The sequence below is a fragment of the Amphiprion ocellaris genome, chromosome 6, assembly GCF_022539595.1.
Source record: "Amphiprion ocellaris isolate individual 3 ecotype Okinawa chromosome 6, ASM2253959v1, whole genome shotgun sequence".
In the NCBI taxonomy this organism is placed as follows: Eukaryota; Metazoa; Chordata; class Actinopteri; family Pomacentridae; genus Amphiprion; species Amphiprion ocellaris.
The window spans coordinates 12665658-12685989 of NC_072771.1; the positions used below are offsets into that span (position 1 = coordinate 12665658).

The 20332-nt window shown below is 38.6% G+C and overlaps 2 protein-coding genes across 4 annotated transcripts; both read left to right on the forward strand.

Moving 5' to 3' along the window:
• Window positions 1-89: 89 nt before the first annotated feature.
• Window positions 90-11979, forward strand: adora2aa (adenosine A2a receptor a). Its single transcript, XM_023268095.3, has 3 exons — window positions 90-530; window positions 6526-7234; window positions 9527-11979. The coding sequence occupies exons 2-3, from the start codon at window positions 6897-6899 to the stop codon at window positions 10548-10550; spliced, it is 1362 nt and encodes a 453-aa protein (XP_023123863.2). The 5' UTR covers window positions 90-530; window positions 6526-6896; the 3' UTR covers window positions 10551-11979.
• Window positions 11980-14739: 2760 nt separating this feature from the next.
• Window positions 14740-17205, forward strand: LOC111567181 (uncharacterized protein C22orf15). 3 transcript variants are annotated; one of them, XM_035947200.2, is made up of 5 exons: window positions 14740-14948; window positions 15094-15203; window positions 15516-15638; window positions 15907-15978; window positions 16525-17205. In XM_035947200.2, the coding sequence occupies exons 1-5, from the start codon at window positions 14863-14865 to the stop codon at window positions 16620-16622; spliced, it is 489 nt and encodes a 162-aa protein (XP_035803093.1). In that variant the 5' UTR covers window positions 14740-14862; the 3' UTR covers window positions 16623-17205. The 3 variants fall into 3 exon arrangements, with proteins under 3 accessions (XP_035803093.1, XP_023123903.1, XP_023123904.1); XM_023268135.3 differs by having other exon boundaries at window positions 15121-15203; XM_023268136.3 differs by having other exon boundaries at window positions 14741-14948; window positions 15117-15203.
• Window positions 17206-20332: the final 3127 nt, after the last annotated feature.

Genomic DNA, 20332 nt, shown 5'->3' on the forward strand with positions numbered 1-20332 from the left:
ACACAGCTACTACTTAATAGTTTAATTTAGGCTACAGCAGGGCTCTGACACCGCAGTAACTGGGTATTTGGCCCCACAGTATTAGATAGATAAACTGGATTAATCTGAATCATGTGTTTCCAGCACTAAGTTTAATGTATGTCATCATCACCATCATCATGTGTACACACAGCAGTCTTGAAGTGATCCGCCCCTGGAGAAGAAACAGACACCATCAACCTCACTGTTTTATGAGGGAGGCTGAGACAGAGGAGAGGAGACAGTCTCCTCCGAGTCCTTTGAAGCAGGAGGGTTACTTATTTCTTATTGATCTCATCACACCTCGTTTTATTTATCGAACTTCAAGCAGCGCGTTAAACTCGATGGAGTAGTTTAGTTAACTTGAAGCTACTGAAGCAGTTTTACACTTGTCTCTCAGCGGGAAGTGAAACGATTAGTTCCGTAGCGTTTTATCATCCTATACAGAGCGTCTGGGTCCTACAAGTTTGTAAGAAATTAGCTGTATACCTTTTGAACACCGGGAAACGAAGGTAAGCCATTTTTAAAATTTGATTATGTCGAGCATCCGGCACACCTTCTAAAACTTGCATTTTGAATGACGTTGCTTTATATTCTACGTGACTGACTGGGAGGAAGTGACAGCTGTGAAATGTGTTGTTTCATAGCGCAGACAGAACATGTGAAGCATGTGAGGAACGTGGTAAAATGATGTTTAGTACAAGTTGTCCTGCGCTGGATGCTAAGTTTTCCTCAAGAACATCACTGATTTTAGTCTCATGTGGACACCGAGTCTATAAAATCATGCTGGGATCCGGCTGTTCAGAGGGCTCTGCTCAAAACTACTAAATGAATAATGAAGCTGTAAAACCTGGATTTTAACCGATGGTGGACCTACTAACTAGGAGCTTAAGATTATGCAATAAAGAGCAGTTATGGTATAATAGGTCTATATTGTGCATAAATACTGCAGATATTAGCTGATGACATAACTGCATCATGTCCAGGCACTGATGTAAAAGGAAAGAAATCAATTACATGTAGAATCATTGTAATTTCATTTGTGTCAAGCTGATTAATAATAATATGTAGAAGTAAATTATAATATGATATGAAATGGGGCTTGGTTGATGTCCCTGTATAAGTATAAAAAAATAAAATGCCTGTGTACAATACCACATACAGAAGGGCTCTGTGAAGGTCACACAGCTGCTTTTTCCTGCAGGGTCTTCTTGTGAGTCAGTGTGACTGAGTCAAGTACAAAGACAGAGTCAAGTGGATCCAGTCACAGTAATAACGGATCTGCTGTTATCATCATTTGTAATGTTGCAGTGTTACTGGGTGAAGGGCACCTTTCATGTTCAACATGTGTGTTCGCTTGACTAATTCTAAACAGGCTGTTATTTATTAGTTATATAAAGGTGGGCATTGCTTTAAAAAAATTTCATACCATTGAATTGTCAATATTTAGTCCAACTTGCATTTGGAATGACAGAAAATGCATACTTTAATGAATTAATTCATTAATAAGTGTGTTAACCATTCATCCACTACCGCAACCCTTACCAGGAAGTTATTCATGCATTTTTATCTATTTCTTTTAACTGTTCCTCCATAACTTTTAACCCCCTATTATTGTAAGTAATTCTTGATTACCTTTGGATATCTCTTTCAACTGTTTTTCTGTTACTTTCATCACTTTCAACTATTAAATTACTTTTTGCTCTTTTTTTAAATCATGACCAACTTTTAACTAATCACTTAAACCATTTATCTACTTCTCCTATCGTATTATTTCAACAAACTATAATCACCTTACTATTTATTTCAGTGACGTCAACCATTTACCCACTAATGTTAGATTTTCACAGTTTGTCCATTAATTGTAGCTCATCTACTAATCCTAGCAGCTAGTTTCCACCATCACTTTTTCACTTTTAGCTTTTTCACAAATACTTTTTTTTTTTTTTTGCCATTCATCCAGTACTTTTGGCTACTATTTAAACTCTTATCCTGAACCTTTGACCATTTTTTTCAGCCATTCATCCATATGTTGAATGAATGTAACCATTTAGCAACCTATCAATTGTGTTTATTCTGTATTAATAGCATACTTCTAGCTAGCATCTGTTACATTTTAGCAGCCTTTTTAAAATATTTGATGACTGCTTTTCTTTTTTGTATCTGTTGCTTTTATTAACTTTAAACTTTCGTAAAGTTTAGCCATTTATCCACTACAGGAAGTCATTCATCAATTATGGTATAGTATCTTTTACTGCTCCTACTCAAACATTGAACTTTAAGCTAACTGTTACTTTTAGCTAGCAGCTTAACCTTCAGCTCTCTAATTATTGACCATTACTTTTAGCAATTTCAACCATATGTCCAGTTTTAGCATGTTCACCATTACTTTCATATTTGTTTTCATGATTTGTCATAATACTTTTGATCATTTAAACTGTTTATTGTTTAGCTAATTGGTTTAATTAGCTTCTCTGCTCACTTGGTGAGTTTTCACACACTCTCAGTCACTAAACTAAGTATTCCAGTCCAGGTCTAAAAATGCAGCTGTGATTTTTATTCAGACTGAAATTTCTATCCACCATGCTCTGGTAGGTGATATATATCTGGTGTTGGTCAGTGTTTTGCTTGTAGCACTTTAGTTGGACAGACTGTTGTCAACACAGTGAGCTTTATCACTGTACCAGCAGCGATGTCGTCACTCTGAGCAAAGCAGAGAAGGCATCTGGTAACAGGAAACTGAAGGTTTGGTATTTCTGCTTCCTGAGCTTCCTCTGCATGTCAGGGCAAGTGTGAATCCTAATATGTTGTAGTCTAAGTGTGCTGTAGAAGTATTTTGGGAAATTTCTCTTTTACTTAAATTGCCTTGTATTTGGTAGTTTTATCTTAACCTGCTCATTGTTTGACCAGACGTATCAGTCATCTATCTGTTTTACTATTGTTCTTGCTCTGTTATCTGGTCTATGCAAAAATGCCACAGCTTGATTACCAGGACTAGAAGGAGAGAATCTATCACATTTGTTTTAAAGTGCTTACACTGGCTGCCACAAGCATGTACACGGATCAGCAACAACATTAAAATCACTGACAGATGAAGTAAATTACATTGATCACCTCAGTAGAATGTAATGTTCTGCTGGGAAATGCTGGGTCCTAGCTTTTTTGTTTTTGTTTTTTGTATATTATTTTGAGATGTATCACACACCTAAAAATTATTGCAGACCAAACACACACCCCTATGGCAAGGGCACCTCCGAGCCACAAAACTCCTGTGATACCAATCTGATTGAACATCCATGAAATGAACTGGATTGAAACAAGACTGACCCACCGTCTCACCCCACAACTTGCAGGACCCAAAGATCCAGCAACCAACATCTTGGTGTCCCCCACCACAGCACACCTCCAGAGGTCCTGTGTCCACGGCCAGATGGGTCTGAACTGTTTTGGCGACACCAGGAAGACTAATATTAGGCCGCTGGTTTTAATGTTGTGGCTGATGGTGTATATGCTTATAGTGTCTGGATCAGCGGTGCCCCTCAGCTCCTCTGACATGAGTCTGTTAGTTGTTCTAAAGAACAAAACTAAAGCCTTTGGCGAGGCAGTTTTTAGCTTTTATGCTCCCAGTCATTGGAATATTCTGTCTGAAGACCCGAGGGCAGATGACGTGTTGAGAACTTTGAACTTAAAGCATACGTTTTATGAATGACTTTCGATTAAGTATGATTCTATTCATTTATTATATTGTTCTTATGTTGTTAAATTGTATTCTGTTTCGTTTTGTTTGCTTGCTTTTACTTTATTTAATGGAGTTTTAATTATGATAATTTTACTTTCAAGTTTTGTCCTTTTAGTATTTATCTGTTCCTTTATAATGTAACTTTATTTTATTGTTGCCTTATCAGCTCAGTGGTCATCTGTGAGGCACATTAATCTTCACTAAACTGTACGTATCTACACAAATAAAGTTTAAATGATTGATTGATTGATTGATTGATTGAATACAAACATACTTTTAATATCAGCATCTGTGCAAAAATCATGCCCTTAATTGGCTGATGTGATCCCAGGCCTGTTCTGGAGAGAGACCTCACTTTCCCTTGTCTCACTATGAATCCCTGGAGTTCCTCTGATGTGTTTCATAATTCCATCTTAGGACAGCTTGTTATTGTAGGATACATTGCTAGCATGGGAGAGTCGCTGCTGTAGTTTTCTGAGATTCATGATTTCCTTTACTGTCCTCTGGGATTTTTGTTTTGTATCGCTGCTGCATCAAATATTCTAATTCGCTGCAGTATAATACCAAACTTTTCTGACTCAACACCATCAAAAACTTTATTTGGAAGTCCAACAGCCTAGAATGAAGAAAGAAAACCCTCTGATAACTATCAATTGTGAAATAACAAGTCTTTTGTATTAATAAAGATGTCTCGTCCAATCCAGAGGGAAAGGTCTGACTGGGAGAGCAAAGACCTTTGTGTTTCAGCGCAGCTGTTCTCTTCGAAAACTCAATGTAACCTCAAGAAATATACCCTCTGAGGGATTTCAGCTCCACAAAAACAGCAGCGCTGTTTATTGTGACCAATAACTTACAAATATCCACTAATCAAACTGATTGAATAACTGAGAATAGACCAGAGACTGTATTTATTAAACCTCAAAGAATTTTCCAAAAATACCCTGAAGCAGCTGACTTAAAGGAATTGTATCAGATTACTTGTTAATCGTGTCCCATGATATTTCCTATAGTGATATAGTGATTTTTAAACTGTGTTAGAAGATGGTGTGCTCTCATGTCTGGCTCTGTACTGCAGTTACATGCACTGACAGACTACTTGCTAGAAAATGAATAAATTGATTTTTTTTTTAAACACTCAGAAGCAGCAAGCTTTAAGCTTAAAGTATAACACTGACGTCAAAACTGAACGTGTTGTGAGGAAATGGTGAGCAAATAGTGGTTAATTCACACACCTATTTTCACATCCGTTCAGCTTAGTTTATCTCTGCTCCAGCTGCTGGGTGTGAATGCCTGTGGTTATCAGGATAGTCGCTATCAGAGGTTCTTCAGGTTTGTCTGATGAAGGAATGGACCAACCAAAATCTCCATTTTACTGTCAGTGTCAGTGCTGCCGATCAAGCAAAAGTTTATGCTGTAGAGTGAACTGATAAATTTGTGGGCCTCAAAAACAAAACAAGAATCCGAAAGATGGTAAAATGCTCTATAGACCTCAGAGGAACTCCAGTCAAATTCGAGCAGCAACATCAAGGGCTGAAAAATGAAAGAAAATGCAAGTGTCCTTCCTCAGATGTCCACTTGGCTGGCTCCAAAGGCAACTCAATCCCAATAGACCTCCATGTTAAAAATGCCTAACTTCACAGCAGAAATAAACATGTGTACATGCCTGATACAAAAACAGTTTTGGTCTCTACAGCTTAATTTCCTAAACATGACAACTGTGTGGGGGTTATTTTTTTGTACCCAGCAATTAATTTGTATTAATGTTTGGAGTTCTGTATGAAAAATGTTGATGGCTATATCCACAAAACTGAATTACAAAAGCATTGCGCAGGAAAACTATCAGTAACATTACAGAGGGTTTCGTTGTACATACATCTTCATGTACAGTCAATAGTCAAAACAGTCCCATCGTATGTCATCATTTGATTTATTGTTAATGAAAATACCAACAATAACAGCTTTAAGGCCCCTGAAATGGCCTCACCGCTATTTCTGTATAATAATGGAAAAGCAATGAGTTTAAGATTAGAAAAAACAAAAAAATCATTCAAATATTTATTTTGTTCTAACTGTTCAGTTTAGCTTGTCTGCTTCCTACATCCTAATTGATGTACAGACAAATACAACACATTTAATCAGTGAAAGAGCTCAGATAAAATCCTAATACATACATTTCTCATGTTATTACACTTTACCAGACACAGGGACGCTACGAAAAATATGTTTTAATGACGTTTAAGACTCCCAGACACTTGTTCCCATTAGCATTCTCCGTGCCTTCTGAATATATTTACTGTGTCACCGAAAGACAAAGAGCTTTGCTACGTGTTTGTTTGACAATGATGAAGTCAACACAAAGTGGTCTCCCACTGCTCTTCTGCAGGGTCAAGAGGGGCTGTTTATAGAAGACATCAGCAACCAAAAGTCCCACAAAACTTAGCAGTGACACGGCCATGTTTGAAGACATGAACAATTTCAGCTTAACATCAAAGCTGCTGATGCTTACAGGAATGTCTTTGAATTTCACCATTTAAACGTATTTTCCTCACAAACCCCTATGAGACAATTAAATGGAAGTCTGTATGAAGGAAATGCAATCACAACTTGTTAGTCTTTTCATTTTATTGCTTGTTCCACATGAAGAAGCATTTCCTTTTCAGAAACATGTTTGATGTCTCCTTTTCTACCTTGCTTATACGCATATCTGATCAAGTGTTTGTTGTTAAAGCATTTCCCCTTTTTCACCTCTTCTCCTTTTTTATCACCAGCGACGTAACGTCCAGTACTGTGCGTTGCTGGCATCATCTCAGCAATTCTGTGAAGTTCATGGGAAAAAAATGCTGAAGTGAAGGAGCTGAGACTGGGACGCGACTGCAGAGGAACTTTGTACAAGGAGAGGATGGAGGTGACTGGGTCCTGTGTGTGGAGTCAGGACTGTTGATCTGAAGCTGAATAAACCTTTTTCTCCAGCTGTTTGAGCTGAGCAGGTGTGAAGGAGTTTCTGTTTGAGGAATCTGGTGGATGTTTCTGGAGCTGCTGCAGGTGAGGAGGCTGAGCTCAGCAGTTGCCAGACTGCAGCTATGAACGTTGAGGCGAGGTTTGCTCCCTCCTTATCAGTGACCTCGTTGTTTGTCTCACCATGCTGGACGACCCTGTCGCCTCTGTCCCTTACATCGTCCTGGAGCTGCTGATTGCTGCATTCTCTGTGCTGGGAAATGTGCTGGTCTGCTGGGCCGTGTACCTCAACAGTAACCTGCAGAGCATCACCAACTTCTTCGTGGTGTCGCTGGCGGTGGCCGACATCGCTGTGGGCGTCCTGGCCATTCCCTTTGCCATCGTCATCAGCACCAGCTTCTGCTCCAACTTCTATGGCTGCCTCTTCATGGCTTGCTTTGTGCTGATTCTCACACAGAGCTCCATCTTTAGCCTGCTGGCCATTGCTATAGACCGCTACATCGCAATCACGATACCCCTCAGGTCAGTGAATATCATTGATGGAGAGGACAGAGCTGCTGGGATTTCATTATATATAAGGAGGTGAAACTGAGGAGAGTTTAATCCCACCATCTATGAAGAAGCCATTTAGAAAGGGTTTGTAACCTTTGGGTAGTTGTTTGTTCATGGTTAATAACTAATTTATTAATGCTATATAAATGATTTATAAATTGTAAATGAATATTCATCAATTTTCAGGTTATTAGCATGTACAGCTGCAGAGCTGAGAGAATAAAAACCTTCCACTGGTCACTTATTACAGCTGCAGAATTGATGAGTAATTAGAAAGGAGAAAAGCCTTACTAACATTTGAACTCTATTGTTACCAAATAGAAGACACCAAAGGGATTTTTGTAGTCTTGCAAACCAAAAGTTAAAAAGTTGTCTGAATTACTTTCATTAATAACTGATTTTTGAAGCATTAGTTAACAGCTGATTAGCCATTAATAAGACAACTTGTTGCTTCTTATAACCTATTTATAGATGTAGTCATCAAAGCATGAAAGGAAAAATACGACACTCTAAGACATTTTTTATTATTCTTTAACAGAGAAAGCATTTCAAGTGTGCCATTCTTATCTTTCTTTTCTCAGTTGACTCTAATCTATGTCGTAGTCCCAGGCAGAGGAGGTCTCACAACAACACTTCGTGTTTCATTTCTGTCTCTGAGTAAAGACGTGACATTTGATCCAGAAAGTCTTGGCTGAATAAGTGTGTCCAGAAATGGTGTCTCCCATGAGGCTGTGCCCCTCCGGAGCAATCAAATAAATGTTGCTCTAATTGCTTATTCAGACTGCAAGAGCCCCTGTGTAATCTTATTTTCTTACTTTAATGTGAAAACACTGTGAGACATCAGCTTTGATTTAGTGGTTATGTTTGCCGTGGACAGTGTGTCTACAGAACCTGTCAGCCGCTGACCTGTGGACTGACAGTGATGCTGGAGCTCCAGCGCTGACCTCATCACACTGAAATGTTGAACCTCAGAGATCGAGCTGCTCAGCCTGTTTTTAGGACTGAGCAGCCCATTTTCACACAGCCTCCTCCTCCTCCTCCTGCTGAACATACGTGAGGGTTCCTCTGCGTTGTTTTTTTGCATCCCTGATGGGGGGGCCTTGTTTTTGCAGCATTAACCTTTGCACTTTAACATCTCAAGAATGTGATAGAAACAAGCCAAATATCTCAGCTGCTCTCCCACACTGCACTACAGGCGAACTCAAAATAGACTCCTTCCTTGGAGGAGTCCTGACAGACTTTGTTTGTTTATTCTTTTCTCTTCGGGTTCCGGGATGAGAAGTGCTTCCACGGAGGAATCAGATGAACAAATTATTAAATGAAGAGGAGGTCAATATACCATGTACTGTGCTATAGAGCCTTTCAGTTGGGGTGTCAGCTGATGGGAACCTACTGCAAGGCTAGATTAATGTGCTAGCAGGTATGTTTAGCCTAAAGCCTGAGTTTTCAGTATCACAAAGGTGTCCCTCTAATAACCTGCTAGATCACTATGGCAATTGATGCTTCACAGCTAACCTGCTTCGGGGAGGTTCAGTTCAGAGTCTGCCTGTCACAAATTCTTTTCCTGATATTCTTTGAGCGATACAGATTCTCAAATGAGGGAGTATGTTATATCTACAAACCTGTTGAGCTGTATGTTACTAATCCCACTAAAGGAAGCTGAGCAGTTACAGTACTGCACATTGTAAGCATTAAATTGCCACGAAAATGCACATGCATTCAGCTGGTGATGCAGAAATTGCATTAATATGTCCTGATTTGCTACCAAGTCCGTGGCTGGTACTGCAGCTAATAGAATATAGTTTAGGAAACTGATTAACCTACTAAAGTTATTTCCACGTATCAGTCACTATGGGACAGTGTCAGACCTAAATGCACTTCTTGAGTATTATGTTTAAATGTATGATGTTTAAAGTTTAGATAATGTAATGTTAGAAATGAGTAGCAGATCTTTTTTAAATCTTTCTTCTTGCTCTCTGTTATAACAACCTGTTCCTCTTTACTGAAGTTTGTGTGGAAAATGAACCAAATGAATGCATTAAACGTCCGTTTTTTTTAAGAGTGCAAACAGATCATGAAAAAGGAAACCACAGAACAAAGAGTGTTGATAACCACTGTCATGATACCGTTATCTCTGCTTGGGATTTTAGGTTTTGTTTAAGCAGCTTACACAAAGAAACCTGGCCATGTGAGTTTTCTTTCTTAGTCAACACCCCAGGTTACAGAGCTGATGTTTCACATTTCTATTGTCTCCCTCTTCAGGTACAACAGTTTGGTGACAGGCCAGCGGGCTCGAGGCATCATTGCCATCTGTTGGGTTTTATCCATCATCATCGGTCTGACTCCCATGATGGGATGGCACAAACCCTCTCAGAGCAGCAACAGTACATCATGCTCGTCCGGCCTGATGAACTGCGAGTTTGAAAAGGTGGTGGATATGACGTATATGATTTACTTCAACTTTTTTGCCTGTGTACTGATCCCCCTGCTGCTGATGCTGGCCATCTATCTGTGTATCTTCATGGCAGCTCGCCACCAGCTCAAGCTGATCGAAATGAAAGCAATTCATGGAGAGAAGTCTCGCTCCACGCTGCAGAAGGAGGTCCAGGCTGCAAAGTCCTTGGCCATCATTGTGGGGCTGTTTGCAGTCTGCTGGCTGCCTCTGCACATCATTAACTGCTTCACCCACTTCTGTCCTCACTGTGCACGTGCTCCACTCTGGGTAATAAATGTGGCCATTATCCTCTCTCATGCCAACTCTGTGGTCAACCCCTTCATCTACGCCTACCGCATCCGGGAATTCCGGCAAACCTTCCGTAAGATTATCCAGCGCCACATCTTGGGCCGGCAGGAGGTGTTTGAGAGCAGCAGTAGTAATCGTAACTCCACTTACAACAGCATCACAGACTCCATCAGACTGAAGGCAAATGGCCTCAGCTTTGACCTTTTCACAGAGCACAGCAGCAGCAGTAGCTGTGAAAGCTCCTACCGCTGCCCTGCTCACGCCTCTCCTGTAAGGGGCGGCCTGGTGGCGGTGTCCCACCCTCCTCTGTCAGTCATTATTTCCCACTGTCCTAAGATGGAGTTGTGTCCATTGCAAGCCCTCAGACAGACGCAAGTTCCGCTGGACCATCATCTGCAGTATGCGGTGCAACAGCATGACTGCGCTGGAGCAGAAGTTTTGGAAGAGAGAGGCAATCAGAACCTCGGCTCAGCCCACATCACATCACTGTTCAGTAAACCCAACAGGAGGAGTTGCTGTAGTGAGCTGACACAGGTGTCTTGAGTCATGCACAGGAGAAATCATGTACTAATTCAGGAACTTTGCAGTAAAATATCAGCGTGAGCTCAGGATCTGAATAAATACAGATAACTTAAAACTTCTTGCCACAAAAAAACTATCTCCACTATTTAAGTACATTAATTTAAGGCAGAGTATAAAAGCACTGCTGGTGGCCCAGAGAGGACAAGCTGCTTCTCAACCCTCATGATAAAAAGTGTTTAACAGACTGACAGACTGACACTCTTGTCTATAAGGTGTAGGCACTTCACACATCAAAACAGGCTGCCTCAACAAACAACATCACTGAATGCCTTTGCTTTGCAAATAGAGTTTAATACAATTACACTTTGGCCAATAAAACCACATTGCCTACCAAAGAGACAAGACAGAGAGCCAATGGAGAGAGGCGATGGTATGGACATCTTACTCTGTTTAAACAGGAAGAAACAGAATGAAGTATTATTAGTTGCCTTGTCAGGATCTTTAAACACAGTGTGAATAAATTTCTTTCTTTTTTTACCCCAGTTGTATTGCTCCCTGTGGGTCCATGTTGTTTGTGATCAGACTAGAAAAGGACAGTACAAAGTGGTTCCTGGTTGTGTTAGTAGCAATGCAATACTTCACATTTTTTTAAAGGCTGGATATTTGACAATGCAATGCTGAAATGTAACCTTGTATTTTGTTTGCTCAGTGGAACAATGAGGCTTTTAATTTGTGCTTAGTTAAGTTAAATGAATGCAAATGTCGACAGTTTGATAAATGATGGGAAATAATTTAAAACAGATTTTGAATAATTACATTTTAAACTTATCACTTTTTTATTTTTCCTGATGACTTTGTCCTGAGTCCAGCACAGCTTTTGCCTTCTATGCACTCAAAAGCAGACTAGCACAAAGGCCTGTCTTTAAATAAAACCTTTACATTTTCAAAGTGTACTTAGTGTATTTACATTCTACGATGACCACAAAATGATCCCAGTCCTCATTCAGTAGCTCGAAGAACAGCTTCCATTGGCTTCTCACCAGACAGAGTCATGTTTCATATCAGATCTGGAAGTCCACACAACTTAGTCAGGGATCTGGCCTGCTCATTCTGGGAAATGGTTCGTTAAGCTGTCAAACTATCTTTGGGGTTCTTTATTTTCTCAGCTTTTATCATGAACTCCCCCGTGAGTTCAGGTTACAGGCCTCAGGCCTACTTCTTTTTGAGAGCGTCCCCAGGGGTCTGTAGTTCTTTTTTAAAGATTCACCACGATCTCTCAAGTCCTCATGCTTTGCTGCTGTCTTGTGTGTCTCATCAGCTGGGTCGTATTAAGGTTATGTTTTTAAAATTTGAGGCTATTACAGCTCTACTAAGTTTTTGTGGTGGAAAATAATATTTGTTAGAAATCATTTTGTTGAAATTTTCTCTAATAAATATTTTTATATGCTCATTTGCTTGTGCTGCCACCATTATTATGTATGTATGTTAACTATAATCAGCAACACATTAGCTTAGTTTGACATCAAAAGTGAAAGCAACAGTTGTCAACTAAAAACTCTGACAAACCGACAGTGTGTTTATAAGGTGTTAAGTTGTATTTACAGCTTGTTTCTGTTGTATTAATGCAAGATAAAATCTGCAATGACATATTTATGAGCTACTCACAGGCAGTCCAAATAAATTCTGATCATCATGTTGACATAACATTATCTTTAAAGTTAGTATGATGAACCTGTCAGCAAACATTCACTTATTTACCATAGATAGTGTACTGAAGACGGAAGTAGCATCCTTGTCTGAAAAGTGAAGCCACCACTGATGTACCTTAAACCTGCATTCTGTCTAACAGCCAGCAGGGGACGAATCCTATGGTTGAACAGAAAAGTCTGATTTTATAGACGTCTATGACAAAATGACCCGACTTCTCGCTTGATTTTTTTTTACTTCATTAGACCTTTTTTGACTGAGTTTATGGCCTCAGTTGTTATTTTCATAAATACTTCAATACTAAATTATGTCCATTATGGTCCCATTTTAGTAAAAATAATCCATAAAGCAGATAATGCTTTAAGGAAAGGTTACCTTGAGATTGACAGGATCACGACCATATTTTTACTCTACCAAGGAACCTGGAGGAGTTATGTGACAATTGGCGCACGTTTATCTGTGCACAAAATTTCTCAAAAACGGACAAAGGGATTTGGATGAAATTTTCAGGGAAGGTCAGAAATGATACAAGGACCAAGTGATTAGATTTTGCCAGCGATGCGGTTTATAGTCTGAATCCACGGATTTATTAAGGAATTCTGTATCATTGCAAGATAGCTGCACGGCGTCACTGTAACTATGACAACATGTGAGCATTACGTAGGTTGTCTGCTGACGATCACATGATTGCAATCCTACTACAAATCGACCATTGCAGATTTATCGGGACTTATCCATCAGAAATCATACACAGAACAACTGATTAAATTGTGGGGGTGTTTCCAAGTCCCATCAATTCTGCTACATATTTAGGTCACGCGATTCGGTATCCGTACATAACGTAGACATGCACAACACACGCCTGTGCTCAACGCAAGGCAATTTTTTATTAAAGATTTCGTCCGTCGGAAATGATACAGCGACTGAGCAGCCTTGGCAGAGTGCTATGCTCTCTGAGTGCTTTTCTTTTTTTTTTTATAATGTCTTCAAGTTCTCAGTGAGATACATCCTACATGTTATCTCTGGGTTCAAAAAACACAAGATGTCTTTGGCCCAAATTCCAGGCTTAGGGGTTCAGAATAGTAATCCAGAAAACAACTCACATGACAGTTGCTATCTCTTATAAAGCCTATGTTTGTAAGTTTTACACATGCCTCTCTTACATAGCAATTTGAATTCATTTAAAAAATTATACAAATCCAAGTCAGATATTCCCTCTGCATTTTGCTCTGCTTTTGGAAATATTTGTCTCTTTAGCCTTTAACAGCTCTTCAACTAGCTGTCTTCAGTTGCTAAAAGCTCCACTGTGTTGACCAGCTAGTTGCTAATATAGGGAATATATGCTGTACAGGAGGTCAGTAAGTTTTGGACTGAACTGACTCAAAGTAACTATGAAGCTCAGTAAAGCAGGAAGAGCTGCATATCAGCTGCTCATTCTTTGTAGTTAATCATTAGACACATTATTTGTCAGTCAATCCAGTTATGATAAAATATTGATTGTAGGTGCTTTAAGGAAGCTGATGATTCTCAGGCATTCCAGTAACAGGTGAAACTACAGAGAACCCCCACTGCTACTGATTTACTATCTGGAATGTAACTATATGCTATGAATGAAGCTTATTGTGATTGCAATTTTTATTAGCAGGAATTGATTTTCTTTTGAAAACTGAATTCACCTTCATTCTCTGTGTAACATTTAGAAAATCATTGATTCTGGGGATGTTCAGTTAACTGCAGTCAGCATCCTGTTGCTGGCATTTGTAAGTAGGATCCTGGCCATCGACTAAAACAGGGATATAACATACATGAGACTGATTACGATTGACTAGCACCATGTTGAGATGGAGTAACTAAAGTTACACTGCTATTGCAGTTTAACTGTAAACTATATTTAACTCTACATGGGAGCAGAAGAGAGGCATTGTGACAAGGCACTCAAGAAGGAGCATAAATGTCACATCCTTCGGATTTCCCTGGAAAATAATGGAATCAGGCCACAGGTTATTATAGGCAACCAAGACAGTCTGCGAGGAGCTCAATTTTTAACTTATGATCTGTTTGGAATATAAAAAAGTAACCAAAGCATAGAAATTGCTTCACATTCTTAGATAGCTGTAAAAGTAGAGTAAATCTCTCATTTGAAGGTATTACTGTAAGTGCAAATGGTGTTGGGACATTTACCTTATTAGTTCTAATGCATAGTGGGGATGATAAAACCTCCATTTTTCAGTCTTCATCACCATGTAAAAAGCTGCTATAAAGTCCAGTGTGCTGGTCTGTCTGTGTGTAGAAGCTCCATGGATACAAGCAACAGTAGTCTTTTGTCACCTCAATTAAAAGTCCTCAGCTTTGTAAAGGAGAAGAAAAGGTGGATGCAAAGGAGTGTGTGTGTGTGTGTGTGTGTGTGTGTGTGTGTGTGTGTGTGTGTGTGTGTGTGTGTGTGTGTGTGTGTGTGTGTGTCTCTGTGTGTGTGTGTATTTACAATCTCTACATTATACAGGCCTTTTCACACAGCTTCTCTCAGGGCTCCCTGTGTGTGAAAAAGTGCAGAACACAACATTTTTATTGTTGTTGGGGCCCAATCCAAACTTCTTCAAAGACTCCTTGAGCTATTTGGAATACACAGATGCTTCCAGCTACGAGTAGTTGCAGCACCAGTGGAGCTGAACTGCAGTCAGGACCAGAAAATGTTTGTCACTATCCTGTTTGGAGGTTAGTAGCGGTTCTTGGAAATTGTTTTTGTCTGTTTCGTGTTCCTGGCTGGCATGAAATGTTTATTTTGTGAACAGTAGATTGTGGACATACAGTATGTTCAATAGAAGGACACATTTCTAATGGCTCATATTTTTTGTATGAGTTTTAAGATGGTTTTCTTGGCAGACAGCAAGATGGAAATGTTCAACCTCAACTGCAAGCTGATAAACTTCATCCATCATCTAAAGCAGAGGTGCAGTCTGGACTTCAAAGGTACTCATAGACTCTCACATGTATTGGCATTGGTTGGAACTTGGAGTAGCAAAAGACGGTTATCATTTATTCTATTTACTTACCAGAAGAAATCAATAGAGTGTAACTGCAGTACAAAACCTCACATGGAGTTGTCTGAATTTCAGGAATATGCCAGAAAATCAACACCAGTTCCTTCTATGACATCAATAACTTGAATTATTGAGTCAGCTATTATAAACAGATCTTATCTATTGACTGACAATAACTTTCTTTTTTTACACATTTGTGTTAAAGAAGACTAGCATTAAAACAGTAAAATTCTCTCTGTAGAGTGTGTGGACCTGATGGACAGCAGCGGTAAAGTGATGAACCTGGAGGCGAGCCAGCACAGCGTGGCTCTGGCCAGCAGTGTTCTGGTACAGAGACAGTTCTACGTCCTCCTGAGAGTCTGCAGTGAGTCTGTCTGCTCCAACCATCAGCAGAACTTCAAAGGAATAAATGGCCAGCCTAATCAACTTAACAATGTCTGGCCAAAATAATTTGATTCCACAGTGAGATAGATGATGATGTTAAGTGACAGAACAAATGAATGCTGGTGTTTTTTGAAGTTTCAGAGGAACCATAAATGAACGTCATGTTACAGGCCTGATTATAGTTTTGAAAGATGAATGTGAAAGTTTGATTTTAGCTGGAATGAGTGGGTGACTTTGTTTTCCTCCAGGAGATGATGCTGGAGGACGGACGTATGTCTCTCTCCTAAACAACTACAGCCAGAGTCACCCTGAGTTAACAGGTAACAAAAACCAGCAAAAACAGAAAACTGCCCAACAGGACTAACCATGCAGCAGACTTTAAGTGACTCTTTGAGGCCTCCTGCTGGTCAAACACGTATATAATTTTTAAAAAAAAAAATGTTACTAGAAATATGCTGCACAGTGGCTTGGTGGTTAGCACTTTCACCTTGCAGCTAGAAGGTCCCTTGGTTCACATCCCCACCTTCCCAGGATCTTTCTGCATGGAGTTTGCATGTTCTCCCTGTGCATGTGTGGGTTTTCTCCGGGTACTCCAGCTTCCTCCCACAATCCAAAAACATGCTGAGGTTAATTGGTAGCTATAAATTGTCCGTAGGTGTGAATGTGAGTGTGATTGTTTGTCACTTTATGTGGCCTTGCGATAGACTGGTGACCTGTCCAGGTGTCCCCTGCCTTCACCTTAAGTCAGCTGGGATAGACTCCAGCCCCCTGCAACCCTAATGAGAAAGTGGTTTATAGATGATGGATGGATGTTACAAGAAATACATATTAACTTAATAGCTGCTTTGTTAATGCTTGTGTTGTAGAGCTGCTGAGGAAACTGTCAGATCAACTCAAGGATCCAGACAGAAAAATCAGAAGAGGAAGGTTGCAGAGCAGCAAAAACATATCTGCAAAGAGATGAGTCACCAAATCAAACAGTTTCTCCCTTAAAGTCTGCTTTCTTGACATTTCCTGACATATTTACATAGAACAGATGAATGATATGTTAAATTACTAGACATATGTTTTCTATTTTAGCAAGCTGTACTGTCAAATAAATGATGTTTTATTAGAAGATGGTTGAAAATGTCTTTGAGTTGATGTATGAATGATTAAAAAAAGATGTCTTATTGCTTATTCTGATCGTAGCCTTAAAGTTGCACTAACTGAAATAACTGCTTTAACCACAAACTTTGGAAACACTCACTTTAGAAATTTCAAGTGTGATACTAAGATAACATAAAATGTTTCCACACAAAATGATATCACAAATCAAACATTGATCAAACACAACTGTGGCATGAAGATATATGATTCTGCTTTAATCTAACAGACAGCAGAATTATTTTTTTTTCAAAGTAACAGAAGTAGTAAAAGAAATGGAAAATGAGTACAACACACATTGATTTCAAACTCTTGTACATTTTTTTAAGGACGACTTTAGTTTGACTGCTCTTGTAAGAATATTTTGCAAATCTGTGCAATAAATGCCTTTATTTTCTGCACTTTGTTGAATGTGCATATGGTGTTTTCTTCATCGGGCATCTAACAATGAGGAATCAAAGCATTTGAGGACAGAGGCCATTGTTCCAACAGTCACCACACTGATCATTAAAAATGCAGCAAATAGATGAGAGTTTGCTGAGATTACTCCTTAATTAAAAGTAAATCATAAGTTATAATTCAAGTTAAAACTGAGACACAAAGTACAGTCACCCTACTTTCTTTCAGTTCCCCATGAAAATTACAGTAGGTGAATGTAAAGACGTGTCATGCAACAAAAACATTTTACAACCACTGAGTTATACCAAAGTTGCCCATTTTCAGTACTCATTTGATTTTGTAGTAATATGGATGACTGATTCTGAAAAGATGCAGTTGCTGTGATGAGAAAAAGTTCGCCCATAAAATAAAAAAAATGCTTTGAATAAATAACAATCAGAGTGAATCTGCTGCCTAAGGTGATAAACAATACTTAGTGGTGCACTGACCATGTTTTAGATCCACAGACTGACTTTCCTGGAACTTTATAAAATATGATTTGAGTTTACTCTGTGAAAGTAACTGTTATTGAGGGTGATTGTTTTGTTTTGCTTATTTTTAAGCAGGTGCCTCAGTTGTAGAGCTTCCCTTTCTGTGATGTTATTATTTTTTCTGGTCTTATCTACTTATCTCTTCACTACCGGTTCATTTTAATTTGTTTCCCCATTTATTAACACTAAATATACTTATCTGTCAAAGGACAGCAACGAAAAAGAATGGTTCCTAATGGTTCTTCAGAAGACTCTTCCATGACCAGTTGAACATCTTTATTTGGAGGATGGTTTTCACATGCTTAATTTCATTCTTTAAAGTACACCCATTTCTTTATTTTGATTGGAGTGACTTGGTGACTGGGAATAGCATAAAATTAGACCTGCATTGTACATACACACTACTGTTCAAAAGTTTGGGGTCACCCAGACAATTTCATGTTTTCCATAAAAACTCACAGTTATATTTATATGCTAACATAATTGCACGAGGATTTTCTAATCATCAGTTAGCCTTTCAACACCATTAGCTAACACAATGTAGCATTAGAACACAGGAGTGATGGTTGCTGGAAATGTTCCTCTGTACACCTATGGAGATATTCCATTTACCACATTAACAGTGTCTACACTGGATTTATCATTCATTTATCGTCATTGAAAAAAACTGCTTCTCTTTCAAAAATAAGGATATTTCTAAGCGACCCCAACCTTTTGAACGGTAGTGTATATATTTTACATCAATTTTTCTGTGTACAATTTCACAAATTTATCATTTAAACATTTGGTCTATAAAACATAAGAAAACAGTGAAAAATCCTGGAGTCTTTTTTGAAATCTGAAACTCCCATCTTGTAATAAATGTTCTGTCTGAACAACAGTCAAAAACTGAAAATATTAAATATGTTAAAACGGAAGACACACAGAAAATGTTGCCTCAAATGCTTTTAGATTTTAAGTGCAGTCGGCAGAATAGCCGTCGCTAGAAAGTGGTTAAGATCAGAAATACCTACAATCAATTATCAGATTGTAGGTATTTTATTATTTATTATTATTTATAATATGTTTAAGATGGAAAGAATTTCTATTTTGCACTTAATTTTATAACCTTTTTTTTGTTTCTTATTTGTATATTTATTGATATTAATGAATATTATTTGTTCCTGTGTTTATTTAAAGTCTTTATTATTGCCTTCTGTTACAGTTGTACTTTGCATAAGTCTATATAAGTAAAGGAATACTTATAAAGTCCTCTTAGAACCAGATGGGTCCATAAACAACTATTTGAAAATGGTTCCTTAAAAAAAGTAGTTTTGCTTAAGGTCTTTGGAGCTCAGTTTATGTTGGTTTAATGGAGCCTTTTTTGATGGTTCCTTGAGGCAACTTTGGGGTTTTGCCTCCAAGAAGCATTTTAAAATAGGGATGTCCGATTATGCCATAACAGGCGATTATGCTATAACAGGCTCAAAAAACTCATGCCGCAACTATCGGGAAATAAGTGCTGCTCTGACACTCACAACTGGTTTACCGGGAGCAACAGTCACCGCTGACGTACCGACGAGATTTGTGATTTAAAAACACAGGTGTGCACGTTCATTGCAGAACACAGCTTGTCGTTCACCAGATGTCAGCCACTCGTTGTGTTTTCACTGAATATTGACGAAGCCACTAGCCAGAGCATGGGCATAAGTCTTCATGTGCCCGTTCGTTTTTTTTTATGATGAGGAACTCAGCATCTGGCAAACAAAAAAGTGAACATTGCCTCAACACTTGTGGAAGAAGTAAAAGATGTCAGAAAAAAAAGAAGAAATAGACAGCTTACCAGTTCTTTTAGCACTGTAAATGTATTTTATTTTAAAAATTGAACTGTAGTTGTCTGTAGTAAACTGTATTTGTTTATTTTCTTATTTGTATCTGATTATTTAAGTTACTAGTTCTTAGAGCACTTTAATGTTTTTTTAATTATTTGAACTGAAATATAGTTTGCTGTTATAAACTATATTTTTATTTATTTTAATTTTTTGCACTGTAGCTGTTTACATAGTTGTATTTCAGAATAAATAGTGCACATATTGTTAAAAGGTGAATCAATGTCCTTTTCCCATGTCTTTTACCGATTAGTTGCTAAACAGTATATTTGGACCATGTTGTAGTCAGATGGAGTACCTACCATCACCTACTGACCTTTTTAGTATTACTATAATCTGCATTCTGAATTTCTGAATGCAGGTACGTTCATTTCTTATTAGTAAGCTGGATTGTACCCCGACCCCCACCCAAAAGCAAAAAAAATTCCGATTTTGGATTATTTTTCACTTTAAGCCCTGCAAGTGTGGCTGCAGTAACAAGCTTGCTGTGCCTGACTAACAGTATGTCTGTGGTTTGGAATTATTTCCAAGCCCACATATATCGGTATCGGTTGATATCGGAATCGGAAATTGAGAGTTGGACAATATTGGCATATCAGTTTTCGGCAAAAAAGGCAATATCGGACATCCCTGTTTTAAAAACGTCTTGCTAAAACACTTGCGAAAAGCTTTTTTTTGGTGGAACTCATAGTTTTTCTATGACATGCCTGCAATGATCCTATACACCTTTA